This window comes from Podarcis filfolensis (genome assembly GCF_964270895.1).
Source record: "Podarcis filfolensis genome assembly, chromosome: 7".
NCBI classification, from domain to species: Eukaryota; Metazoa; Chordata; class Lepidosauria; order Squamata; family Lacertidae; genus Podarcis; species Podarcis filfolensis.
In genome coordinates, this window is record NC_139603.1 from 10,533,907 (window position 1) to 10,547,588 (window position 13,682).

Consider the following 13,682-nt stretch of genomic DNA (forward strand, 5'->3'; position numbering starts at 1 on the left):
AGGAAATGTGTTTTCTTTCTTGTGTGCACCACATTTATTGGTAAATGTATCAAAGGAGATAGTGAATGTTACTTTTCCACTTTCAGCTTTCTATTCAGAGAATAAATGCAAGCAAAAATTGCATAGTCTGCCATCTGAGCTGTGATTCTATCCCTAAACACTGAATATTCTCCCTCCGTTTGTTTTCACCTTCCTCCTTCTCTCTGTTGTCTCCCATGTGTTGAATGTTAGGTTGGGACAGGCCCCTGCCTTTTTGGTTATTACTCTGTTAAAGCACCATGCACATTAATGGTGTTACGGTAACAAAACAATTTATTGCTTGGTGTGTCTTTAAATGATGGCCTCTCAGCGATGCAGGAGTTTTAGGTTTGTGCACACCCCTCCCTTACCTCGTCACTGCTGGGTGGAAGGATGGAACGGAGAGGAGGGATATCTGCTCCAGATGTTGTGTGTTTTATTGGAAAATGGTACCTCCTTTATGGTTGCAACCAAGTATCCCCATGTTTGCTGCAAATGGATTGTGGTGCAGGGTCTGGGAGACAGTCCATTCAAATAAATTCAGCTCATCTGGATGCTTGTGATTGTATCCACCATGCCTGATGCCAAAATCAATACTGACTTTTGGGATTACCAGAATTATGTGTTTTAAAGTTCCCTTTGACCCAAGTCTTTAGTAGCGAATGTCTGCTTCTAAGTTCTATTGTATTTATAAGTCAATATCTATACATTATCCTTTTTGGGAAAATACCTATGAAATTAACTCTTTGCAGATGAGCAGGTAATTGCTAAAGTGGAAGTGAATATGTTGGGAAGTTATTGGTGTTGTGTCAGGATCAATTCGGAGTTGCCATTCACCTGTTGTATTAAAGTACCGTATTTTTCGCCCTATAGGACGCACCGTCCCATAAGGCGCACCTAGTTTTTTGGGGGGAAATAAAGGGGAAAAATTATTTTCCCCCCCCAGGCGCGGGGACGGTGCCCGAGCTTCCCCCGACCCCAGCCCCCAAACAGGCAGCTCTCTGCAAGCCGTGGGAGCCCAGCGCTGGCTCCCGCTGCTTGCTGAGAGGTCCGCGAAGCCTGGGCGTGCTGATCTTAGCGCGCGCAGGCTTCGGCATGCTGGCAACTCTCCGCAAGCAGCGGGAGCACTCCCGCTGCTTGCGGAGAGGTCCGCGAAGCCTGGGCACGCTGATCTCAGCACGCGCAGGCTTCGGCATGCAGGCAACTCTCCGCAAGCAGCGGGAGCGCTCCTGCTGCTTGCGGAGAGGTCCGCAAAGCCTGGAGAGCGAGAGGGGTCGGTGCCCACCGACCCCTCTCGCTCTCCAGGCTTCAGCGAAAGCCTGCATTCGCCCCATAGGACGCACACACATTTCCCCCTCATTTTTGGAGGGGAAAAAGTGCGTCCTATAGGGCGAAAAATATGGTACCTTTTAGTACTGGGATTATGTGGGTTGCATGCATATATAAAACAGTGATTCTGTTCGTAGGAGTTGGATTTCCAAAGCACTGGAATGATGCATAGACAATCCTGATATATTCATCCCAGACTCAGCATGTGTTTCACGGTGCTGTTTATGGAGATCCAGAAAGCCATCCTCTGCCTTAGGGTAAATAGATACATTAGTGCAGGAGCATAATATAGGAAGGCAGAAAAAATTTGGAATTTGACTTTTAGCAGAGTGGAGAGCAACATAATTCCTTCTTTTTGAAATTTGTGAAATTATAACTACTCCAGCACTGGATATTCTACAGATTATGAGGTTTTTTTATAGTCCTGGAACTGTGTAACACACCCATAGAAGTAAGTCCCAGAGCATTCAAGGTGTGCTGGTTTCCTGGTACTTTGGCATAGGATTGCAGCCTTAGGCTCCTTCTCTCCCTCCTTCCCTCTTTCTCGCTCTCTTCTTCCTTTAGTAAATGTGGTGTACTCCCTTGTGTCCATTTTATTTTTCTGTTTAAAATAATAATAATGAAACAGCAGGTTTTGACTGACTGCTTTGCCATTTCAGTACCGGTACTGGCTTGCGGTGGGGATGACTGCAAAATTCATTTATATGTGCAGCAGGATGGACAGGTAACTATTGCTTCTGTCTCCTATCCCATGAATAGTATGTCATTTTTTGGGTGTTTTGTTGTGACTGTGATTTTGTGGGGAGAAAATGAAGGTAGAAAAAATGAAGTTGAATACATGGGAGAAGTGTTTACAAATATTGCTGTGGTGTGCCTTTATATTGAATTTTCAAAATGTCTTTCAATTTGTTTATATCCCATTATATCCCATTCTATTAGGAGGATTTTGAGCTTAGACAAATAATGTGGTTTGGGTTTAGTTGTGTTAATTGACATCAATGCTAGCATTCATCATAGACAGGTTGTGTGTGTGGAATTGTTCAGCATGCCTGCCAACTCATGGTGACTGATGTGCTTATTTATTCCAATTAGTTATATACCACCCTTCACTGAATTTGGCTTCAGTGTGGTTTACAGAATTAAAAATATCAAAATGCCTTCAAAAATACTTTTAAATGTTAAACAGTGCAACCCTATACACATTTACTCAGAAGTAAGTCCCAATGAGTTAAATAAAGTTTAAAGGTAAAGGTACCCCTGACCGTTGGGTCCAGTCGCGGACGACTCTGGGGTTGCAGTGCTCATCTCGCTCAATAGGCCGAGGGAGCTGGTGTTTGTCCGCAGGCAGCTTCCGGGTCATGTGGCCAGCATGACTAAGTCGCTTCTGGCGAAACCAGAGCAGCGCACAGAAACACCATATACCTTCCCGCCGGAGCGGTACCTATTTATCTACTTGCACTTTGCCGTGCTTTCAAACTGCTAGGTGGGCAGGAGCTGGGACTGAGCAACGGGAGCTCACCCCATTGCGGGGATTTGAACTGCCGACCTTCTGATCGGCAAGCCCTAGGCTCAGTGGTTTAGACCACAGCGCCACCCGCGTCCCTTCTCAAAGTTTACTTCCAGGTAAATGAGTATAAGATAGCAAGCTTTAAAAGCCTGCAGGTTTGCCTGGCACTTGAAAGAACGCAACCTTGCTGGGGAAAGGCATCCTACAAGTTCAAAATGGTCCTCTTTGTGATTGTCTCATGCTTCATCTTAAATGAAGAGGGAACAGAGAGAAAACCCTCAGCTAACAATCTGAGAAGGTACTCCTTCAGGTCCCCAAATCACATTGAATCAAATTTGGATTGGAGAGGCTGCCATTGGAGCTATCTCAAATAAGCTCTGCCTGTCAGAATCTGGGCCGCTACATTCTGTACCAGCTGAAGCTTCTGAATAATCTTCAAATTAAGCCCGATGTATAATGCATTACAGTAATCCATTCGAGAGAGGTTACCAGGGCATGGCTGACTCTGACTCTGACAAGGGTGTATTCTTGCCCCCTTCCTATTTAATTTATTTTTATCAGACTTGCCAGATCACCTTCAAAAAATAGAATCACATGCCCCTAAACTTAATCAGAAACCAGTTTCTCTGTTATTATACGCAGACGATGCTGTCCTACTATCATTAACGAGCTTGGGTCTGAAACGTCTTATATCTTCTCTGATCCTTTACTGCGAATGTAACAAGCTCTCTATAAATTACGAGAAGACAAAAATTTTGGTCTTCTCGAATGATTGGAAATTAGAGAAATGGAAAATAAGAGGGCAGGAAATCCAACAAGTGAAAATCTATAGGTATCTGGGAATCTTATTCCAGAGCAATTTAGGGTGGGCAAATCATCGCACAAATGCCATAAAACAGGCAAAGTGCACCTCATCAGCAGTTGCCCGTTTTTATTATCAGAAAGGCAATCAATTTATTCCTGCGGCCAATCAGATATTCCAAACAAAAGTGCAATCCCAGATATTCTATGGAATCCCGCTATGGGTCCAAGCATATAATAGTGATTTAAAAAAGATTCACTCCAGCTTTCTGAGACGTATTCTTGGACTCCCAGCTGTGATCAAATATGAAACAATGTGTGCAGAAATAGGCATACACACAATGGAATATTGGGCCTGGTCCACCTCAATAAAGTACTGGTTACGCTGCCATTTTCGCTGCCCTCCATCAAGTCTGCTCGCTGATTTGCTCAAAGACTCCTACAAATCAAGATGGTATCAGCACCTCGAAAAAAAGATTGAATCTTTAGGCATCGAGCTGGAGCCCCTGTACAATTCTAATGAGCAATACATTTTCCATAATATCCTAACTAGACTAAAGGATGTCGAGAGGCAAAATATTATGGCAGCTGTAAACAAAATTTGCTCGCCCATATTCTATGATTTAAATATCTTAGATAGCAGAGCCAATTACGTCACCAAATTAATAATTCCAGCCCAACGTAGGGCTTTTATGCTGGCCCGTTTGAATGTTTTTCCCTCAGCATTTGTCAGGGGAAGATATCAAAACATCCCTAGAAACAAGAGATTCTGCAGATGTTTTATGAATGTCCCGGACACGGTAGAGCACATTCTCTTTCAGTGCCCATTGTACAGTACGCTCCGTCAACGCGTGCTGTCCCCTCTTTTGGGTGGTTTGGAGCCCCAACAAGGTGAATGTGTGGGATTCTGCCTATCCGACGTTGACCAAAGGGTAACGGCGGGGGTAGCCGAGTTTTTGGTAGCAGTCCTCCAAGGAGCAGGTTAACAAGGAAAACCACTGATTTTATATGTATATATATATATATGTATGTAGCCAACTGCTGCCTTTCTGTATATATCTCAAGGCTTTTATATGTTACTTTTTCTTTTATCGTTTTATTTGTATAATGCCTAATAAAGGTTTGAATAAGAGAGAAGACTCTGACCTCGCCGGTGAACCAGCTGAGGCTGCCAAAAGGCACCCTGTGCTGTTTGAGCTCATAGCAACAAAGCTGAATCCAGGAGAACCCTCAGGCTGTAATGCGGAGCATCAAAATACAGATATTTGTGCTACATAAGGATACTGGTTTGTTTCAGTTTCAGAAGACTTTGCTGCTCCATGGCCATGAAGACTGGATAAGAGGGATTGAATGGGCAGTTTGCGGTAGGTAGGGCATGCAGCAAGGCATTTTTAATAATCTAATGTGCCATATAGAGCAAGATTACTAGGAAAAGCCAAGCATCTGAGATGGTTTTAATCCCCCTTTCATATATGCAAGCATAGTATTTGAGACCCAGCGGGACAGCGTGCAGAAACAAGTAGGATGGCAGAACTTGATAATGAGAGTGCTGTAATTTTTAACACTATAGTTAGATGTTTATTTTTATAATTCCGCTGGCATGAATTTTCTTCTCCACATTTTGAAGGTGACGTTGCTAATAGGGAAAGATAATTTCAGAGGATTCGACTATATAATGTAATAGGCAAGTATTCCATTTTGGATAATGATGTAAGGGAATTGCCCTTTCAGTCTGGAGTAGCCTGCTTCCTAGAGTTCAGCCTTTGTTGAAACAAAGAGGGACAATTGTGTCTTCCAGTGCAGGTGCTTGGCCTAGAAGGATCAAGGCCTCAACACTTGCATCTTAAAAATGGTAATTAAGGTTCTAGGGCAGGGGTCAGCAAACTACAGCCCGTGGACCAGGTACGGCCTAAGGGGGTTGTTAAACCGCCCGCTTGGTCAGTCCCTGCGAGGATCTAAACCGACGTGCTGCGCTGGTTGCTCCGCATGGGCACTGACTTCCGGGACGCAGCCACGGCTTCCTATTGGCTGCAGGAAATTCCTGCAGCCAATAGGAAGCCGTCGACGCCTCCCCGCCCCCCCCGCCATGGCTCTGAAAGCCAGCGGGGAAAGAGCGATGGGCGTGTGTGCGTGCACACTCCCACACGCTGACGATTTGGCCCGCCAGTGGAAAAGTTTGCTGACCCCTGTTCCAGGGAAACTGGATTCTATGCCCACTTCTACACTCTCCAGTTTTTCTGCTCCCCTGTGGAATCTCGAGAAAAGAGCACACCAAGAACTCAGGCCAATGTAAGTTTCAATAGTAGGAGTGGTCACTACTCGCAAATCAATAGTCAATAGTAACAAAAACTAATCCACTCAAAAGTATGTATTCTGACAAGGATTACAAACTCAAATAGAGATTACAAACTCTTAACTCATAAAAATATGTATAGCACAATAATTCATTGCAGAATTAGAGATAAGAGTTTATGAGTGGAGATAAATTCATGGTAGTCCAGATTCACTGTGGAAATCTTAGTTTCAATCATTGAGCAGAAATCAGAAGTCAAGTATGGATTAGAAACCAGGACAGGGCCCTGTTTTGATGTATTCACCTTCATCAGCTGGAAGTATCAAATATTACATAAAAATACATTTAAATTCTAAGTTATCATAAATTATAATTTATAAAACAGTATTATATAACACTTGGTTCCTTACCTAATTTTTAAAGGGTTGTGTAAGTTTGAAGACTTTCGGATAAATATATCCTGTTATTTTCTACGTTTCTCAAGGATAACAACTGAAAATAATCAATATTAATAATAGTTACATGTGTTGGATCAAATTAAAAACCTCTAAGGCAGCATACAATCATATGATTCCTCCAGCCCTGTGGAATCTTAGCATATATGTAACCTTGCCCATAACTTACAGCTTTGCTCCGTGTAGCACATGTTAGAAATAGAGAAACTTAGAAGATACTGAATCCCCACCCTGAGAAACCACGTAGCACTATCTTTCCACAAACAGATGATTTTGCCAAACTATTCCAACCTAGATTCAGGTAGGTATTCCAACCTACAAAGCTTTCCTTAGATTATGTGAGGCATTTCTTCAGTATTGCAGCTAATATGACAGTGTGATGTTCATCCCTTTCCACACTGAATGGTGCTGACATGCGCTACAGCAAAGTATTTATTTTGGTATTCGTTAGCAACTTGCTCATGGCAATACTGATTTCCCTGGGCAATGAACTTCCCATCTTTAAAATCTTCCTGCTTTTCATTTATTTAATTTTGCAAAAGACGGAGATCTCTTCTTGGCAAGCTGTTCCCAGGACTGTCTGATAAGGATCTGGAAGATGCATGCAACTTCATTGCTTGTGGAAGCCCAAGATGAGGAAACCATAAGGCTGAAGGAGAACATTTTCACCGTGAAAAATGACAGTGGTGAGTCTCTACTTTGCTTTTTCTGAGGCAGTATGCAATTGTTGTCAGTAGGGTTAAATGAAAGTGTAGAACCTGAGGTTTGCCATTCTTTTTATTTTTATTTTATGTTTTATTTTGACTAAATAATAATAAATAAGAATAAAAATGTGCACCCCACCCACAAGACCATTCCATTGTCAATATCCAATCTCCCAAAATTTTAGCACCTCTTGCGATAGTTTGACCCCTTTCCGTTTTAACAGTACAAATTCTACAAATACCTTCCATATCTCCTCAAAATCATTTCTCCTACATATTCCCCGTCTTACCTTAATAGCACATGTTAATTTATCATTAATAGCTATATCCCACACCTCTTTATATTCATCTTGCTCCTTCCACTTCCTTTTTTAAAAATATATACTTTATTGGTTTTAAAAACTGTGTAACAGAAAACAACAGAAAACAAAAAGAAAAATAAACATTCATTCCATAGTTGGTGCTTGTTGTATGTAATAATTTGTAGCTGGATTCACCATGACCTCCGGTCCCCCCATTGTGGTTCCCAGGTTACATTCTTTATCTGTGCACTAAACTTTGTCTCCTCTAGGTTGTTTCAATTGCATTAGTTTTGTAAGATTATTCTATTACACGCAGAAAGTCAATCCAGACCTGCCAACAGATTTATATTTTTGCAATGTTCTTTTAAATAAACTCTGTATACATCTACTTCCTAGCTATAGCAAGTTGTGCAGCTGTCAATAAATCTGTGAGCAAGTCCTTCATAGCCTGCGAATCTTCCACCCCCTCGTAAATTGATAATAATGCTACCTCTGGACTTTTGGTCAGCTTTAACCCATCGATTTCTGTTATCTCCTTAAACACCCTTTGCCAAATTTCTTTTACATATTTACACCTCCACCACATGTGAACATAAGTCCTGGTTTGCCATTCTTGGTTTCAGATTCTCCTTTCCTGAGAATAATTCACTGAACGCATGCTGTATGACTATACTAGCAAAAGGGCCAAGAGAGATGTGGCATTTCTGCGTGCTTTGTTTCAGCTAACCTCATAAACTTCAGCCCACTCCTGTTACATCATCCGTTCCTATTCCTGGGCAGGGATTTAACCTTTCCTACTGCATAGCCAAGTCAGCAGTAGAGTACAGAAATTGCACAGAGAAATATATTGAGTCAGCTCAGTCTAGTGAGACATATTTGTGAATGGAAACGAGTTTGTTTGCACATATCTCCATTATCATAGGATGCTACATTATCATAGGTTGCTACGTTTTGTGTATATTTGAGAGGCATACCTGCATTCAGAACCCATGATTTGCAGATGTGATGCTGTACCACCCTATCTGCCTTTCCCAAACAAACTTCTGAAAGTGCTCAGTGACATGTGAGGTCATACTTAGGCTTTCACTTTTTGTTGTGGCATCTATTTGTTGTGCCAACTATCCACACTATGGCTGGGTGCTTCTTGACGGTTTGTTAGCATAACTCCGTAAAGGTAAAGGGACCCCTGACCATTGGGTCCAGTTGCAGACAACTCTGGGGTTGCGGCGCTCATCTTGCTTTATTGGCCGAGGGAGCTGGCGTACAGCTTCCAGGTCATGTGGCCAGCATGACAAAGCCGCTTCTGGCGAACCAGAGCAGCGCACGGAAACGCCGTTTACCTTCCCGCCGGAGCGGTACCTATTTATCTACTTGCACTTTTGATGTGCATTTGAACTGCTAGGTTGGGAGGAGCAGGGACCAAGCAACGGGAGCTCACCCTGTCACGGGGATTCGAACCGCCGACCTTCCAATTGGCAAGCCCTAGGATCTGTGGTTTAATCCACAGCGCCACCCGCGTCCCTATAGCATAACTGTGCTGTAGTTTGTTTGCTATACTTCTAAACACACACACACGAAATGCACACAAGTAACATTCTGTTTGAAACAGCCGAAACCATTGGAAAGCAGCTAAAAGAGACAAATAAGATAAGGTTTGAGAAGAACCTCCCCTGCAGTATGCAAGACTCACATCAATGACAGGAACGGAAATGTGGGGGTATTTGGTCCAGGTTTTGTTATTTGCATCTAACTGATTTCAGGGAATGTAGTGGAGTTACTTTGTGAATTTACCTTATGGGGATGTTAGCTAGTTTCATACACCAGTAATCTTGACTGTGTCCTTGGTTCTTTTATAGATATAAGCTTTGAAGATTTTTATTATCTTTTTTTGCTCTGTGGTAGGTTCAGATGCATCTTTTGCTGTTACGCTGGACTCTGTGTTAGCTGGACATGAAAACTGGGTATATGCTGTTCATTGGCAGCCTTCTTTTCCCAAAGGTAAGAAGTATGTGAGCTGCAAATTGGGGGACAGTTAGACATAGCGAAGAACATTGGATTGCTGTGGGTAATGGAACACCCATAATGACTTTTCCCATACCTTACCTGTGTGTTGTGCATTTCCCCATCCCAGTGTGGCAGCTAGTGGTGTGGAGCAGAGGCTGGGAATTGCAGGAAATGCTATTGATTCTGCCTGTAGCTCATTAACTTTTTCCTATAGTCCTGATTCTGTGTGGGTATGGATTTTGCTGTATTGTTTTTGACACTTGATTGGAAGCCACCCAGAGTGGCTGGGGAAACTCAGCCAGATGGGCGGGGTATAAATAATAAATTATTATTATTATTATTATTATTATTATTATTATTATTATTATTATTATTATATTATATTTTATTTTATTATTCTGCACTGTCTGTCCTTAGGGTTGCTCCAGCTCTAACATTGCCAGTTGCTGAATCATTGCAATAATTACAGTGACCACCAGTCTTTTCAGACCAAGGAGCCACTAACACTGACAAGGGGGCTCCTTTTTTCTTTGCCTTTTAAAATATGCATCCAGATTTGTCTTTCTCTCTTTCCCTTTTCTTCTATTGAAAATAGCAACATTCAGTGACATTTAGAATCACAAATACTGATTCTTTTGGAAAATCGCCATTGCTTTGCCAGTGCAGCCTGCCTTAAGGTTCATCTCAACCTATGATTTACCACTTAATGTGTCACGAGTCGCCAGTTAACGACCAATGATTCACAAAGTGCTCCATTTCCAAATAGTGACTACACTTGGCATTTCTGGGTGTAATGTTTTCTCTTGTGATTGGAACTGAATTTGTGCAATTTGAAATGTATGGACCCAGAACCATCTGCAAACATTCCCTTTTAAAACAGGGGCGGTAGACAATTACTACGGCACCTAGTATCCAATGCACAAGACTTTTGTCTGTGCACCCTTCTTGGAATACTGTAAATTGCAACTACACATTTCTCTCCTCTTCAGCCCAACACAGTTTGTTCTGCAGCATGCCTTTGTAGAATTATCTTACCTTTCCTATTCCGAATACAATATGTGAGACGTAAAAAAAGCATGCTAGCATCTTCCACAAAGGTAAATTTTCTCCTTGCACTGTAGATGGCAGGATGGAACAGCCAATGAGGTTGTTGTCTGCTTCAATGGACAAAACTGTGATCCTCTGGGCTCCAGATGATGAATCTGGGGTGTGGTTGGAACAGGTAGGCATGTTTTATACGTTTTCCTCTCTTGCTTTCCCTGCCCCCCCCCCCGCAGCTTTAGAAATTAAGTAAAGGGAATATGAGGTCATAGCCAAGCCTAAAAAGAATTCAAGTGGAAAGTATTGTAATTGTAGCAGGCTGTTCCTTCAGTGGAAGAGTAAACAAGCAACATTCTGCTGTATTTAGAACCACCAAAACTGATTCTTAAAAGCAGCAAAGATTTCTGTGTGCATATGAGGGCAAGGAGGAGACTGTGCATGCAGCAAAGAGGCCACACACATTTGAAACCCGTCCAGCCGGTCTGCCTACACATGGATTTGAACTGAAACTTAAGTACTTGCCTTATGCTGGAAACTTGGTGTTTTTCTTTTTAATAAACCAGATGTTCCCAGCATCTAGTACCCTGCGCCAGTACATGGAGGTTCAATTTAGCTGTTACAGATAATAAATACTGATTTTTATGAATTTGTCTAAAAAAAGAATTTAAGCCAGCTAAGCCAATAAGCATCATTTCACCTTGGAATGTTTTATTTTTATTGCAGACTGCCTGTGAACTTGGCAAATAAACATATCAAACCATTTTTAAAATTAAGATATATTGGTGATAAGTATGGGGGGGGGTTGAATCTATTTTTCTGTGTTGTTTGTACATATAACAGTTGTGTGCCTAATGGTTTCTTAATTTTGTAAGATCAATAGCACATTAATGCTGCTGTAAGTGCGTTCTTTTAACTTCTCTTTTAGGTGTAATTCTAAACTGTAGATGAAGTTTTGTTATTTTGTTTAGGATTAAGTCTTTAGCCATCAATGAGCAGATTGACTGGTGGCTGCCTCATGTATTTTGTGTCCAATTTTTCAAAAAAAGGTCCGCGTAGGAGAAGTGGGTGGAAATACTCTGGGTTTTTTTGACTGTCACTTCAGCCCAGATGGCTCAATGATTCTTGCTCATGCTTTCCACGGAGCACTGCATCTTTGGAAACAGACTTCAGCAAACAAGGCAAGAGAATTTATGTATGTTGCTAGAGAGGAAAATGTTCACGGACTCTTGTTGTATAGTAAGCCGTGGCTTTGTGCTCAAAAGATACACTAGATTGGATATCTATTCTGAACAACTCATTTAAGCTAAAGCATTGATCTTCTTAATTTTCTACCACAATTAGTAGCAAACAAGATTAAATCTGATGGGATCACTGGGGTGTGCCTTTTGGGCTCCGTGGGTAGTAAACGTGTGTGTGTGTGTGTATGTGTGTGTATATATATATATATATATATATATATATATATATATATATATAAGAATGATATATTGCTTTGTGCTGAGTCAGTCCATCTGGCCCACTCTGGTCTACCCCACAGCAGTATCTTTCCAAGATCTGTGAGACACACAAACCTTTCCCAGCCTTTTAACTGTAGATGACAGGACCGAACCAGGCTAGCTCTTAATAGGTATGAGGTGGGTGGGTAAAATGCTATTGGAAGAGAGGATCACGTTGCCTTCAATATACGTAGCATTTTCAAATGTATGAAAACTCGGCCAAAGATCCCCTTCATTGTAACCAGCAAGGTATGCCTATGACCATGACCTCATTTTATGTGGCTTGAATCCCATCAAAGTTCCTTGGTTCCTGTTTGTTTCCTCCTTATTTTTCCTGGCTTTTAAAAGCCCCCCCTTCCCCCCCTATGTAGCATCAGAACAATTGGAAAAGGCAATATTTTATTGGATAAAAATAAATTGATGGGGGTGTGTGTGCGCGTGCTATTATTCCCCACTCCTCGCCACTGTTTTTACAGCTCAGACTTCTGCTGTGTGTTTGTGAATAGCATGCTAAAGTTCAAAAGGAATGCCCTTTTCTTGCTTTCTCAGAACAGTAGCTATATTGGTCTATTGTAAATATAATAATCCTTTGTATACTCATTTTAGAGTCACCCCATGTAACCTAGTGGGGTTTGCTTTTGAGTAGACCTAACACTGGGAATTCTAATTTGAGATGGTCATTGTGAAAATTGAGGCAGGGCAGTTTTTCTTCTGGATTAGTTAGACATTTGGCTCTGTCCATTATTGGTCTCCAAGGAAATGTGGTTCCCAACCTTGTAACACTTTACTCTCATCCTTCATCGGACTATCAGCTGCTGTTAGCAGATCTGCTGACATCTCCCCCCCCCCATTCAAATGCTTCTCTTTTTAGCTGTGTGCTTCATTTATAGTGAGATCTCTATATTTAACAGATAGCTCGTTCACGTTATATAATATTAGCGGTCTTGATTTAATAGAGAGAATGGGCTCCAGAAGTGGTTATTTCAGGGCATTTCGATGCCGTGCAAGATGTGATGTGGGATCCAGAAGGAGAATTCATCATCTCTGTTGGTTCTGACCAAACTACAAGAATCTTTGCTCCATGGAAAAGGGAGGACAAAACAGAGGTATTTATTTATTTATCTTTTCTACAAGCTTGCTAAATCATCTGTAAGTCAATAGGTCACAAAATGTGAAACTTGAACAATGGCTCGTCTCTAATTTCTCAAAAACCATTTGCGCTGTACACTGATCTGTAGTTTGCTACTATGATATTACAGTATTGCGGATGTCTAAAAATGTCCAGTTCTTGCACTAAAAGGAGCAATTCAAAAATTATATCTTGCTTTTTGCAGACTTCCTGCTAATTGTGTCATTGTTTATGCAGCATCCCCTTGCTCCGTTCTGTTTCCTTTAGAGGAATAAAATATATTAAAGAGAAATTTAGATCCAGTAAGTGGAGGGAGTTAGACTTGACATGGGGATACCTGTTCAACTTTTGGCAGAGATGCTTTCCTGCAGCCTTGGTAAAAATTACAGAAATCTTTTCTCCATTGCTCATAAGTGCGAAGAGATCCCTAGCATTTCCAGTGAGGATTAAGTCAAGGGCAAGGATGCTGTTTCTGGGGAATGGGCTGAATGTCCATTTTCAGCAAAATTGACTACTTAGAATGGACTGAGGCTAAATGTTCTCAATTCTTCAGTACTTCTTTCCTATAGCTGACAATACCGGCACATACTTACATGTCAGTGG

General features: G+C 41.6%; 1 protein-coding gene across 1 annotated transcript in view; it reads left to right on the forward strand.

Moving 5' to 3' along the window:
* The window catches only part of ELP2 (elongator acetyltransferase complex subunit 2), a 44,409-nt gene that overhangs the window by 8,860 nt on the left and 21,867 nt on the right, over nucleotides 1–13,682 (forward strand). The window contains 7 exon segments of the mRNA XM_083624644.1: nucleotides 2,007–2,071; nucleotides 4,953–5,019; nucleotides 6,946–7,089; nucleotides 9,312–9,407; nucleotides 10,535–10,635; nucleotides 11,501–11,632; nucleotides 12,907–13,056. Of these exon segments, the coding sequence (XP_083480770.1) occupies nucleotides 2,007–2,071; nucleotides 4,953–5,019; nucleotides 6,946–7,089; nucleotides 9,312–9,407; nucleotides 10,535–10,635; nucleotides 11,501–11,632; nucleotides 12,907–13,056 (755 nt within the window).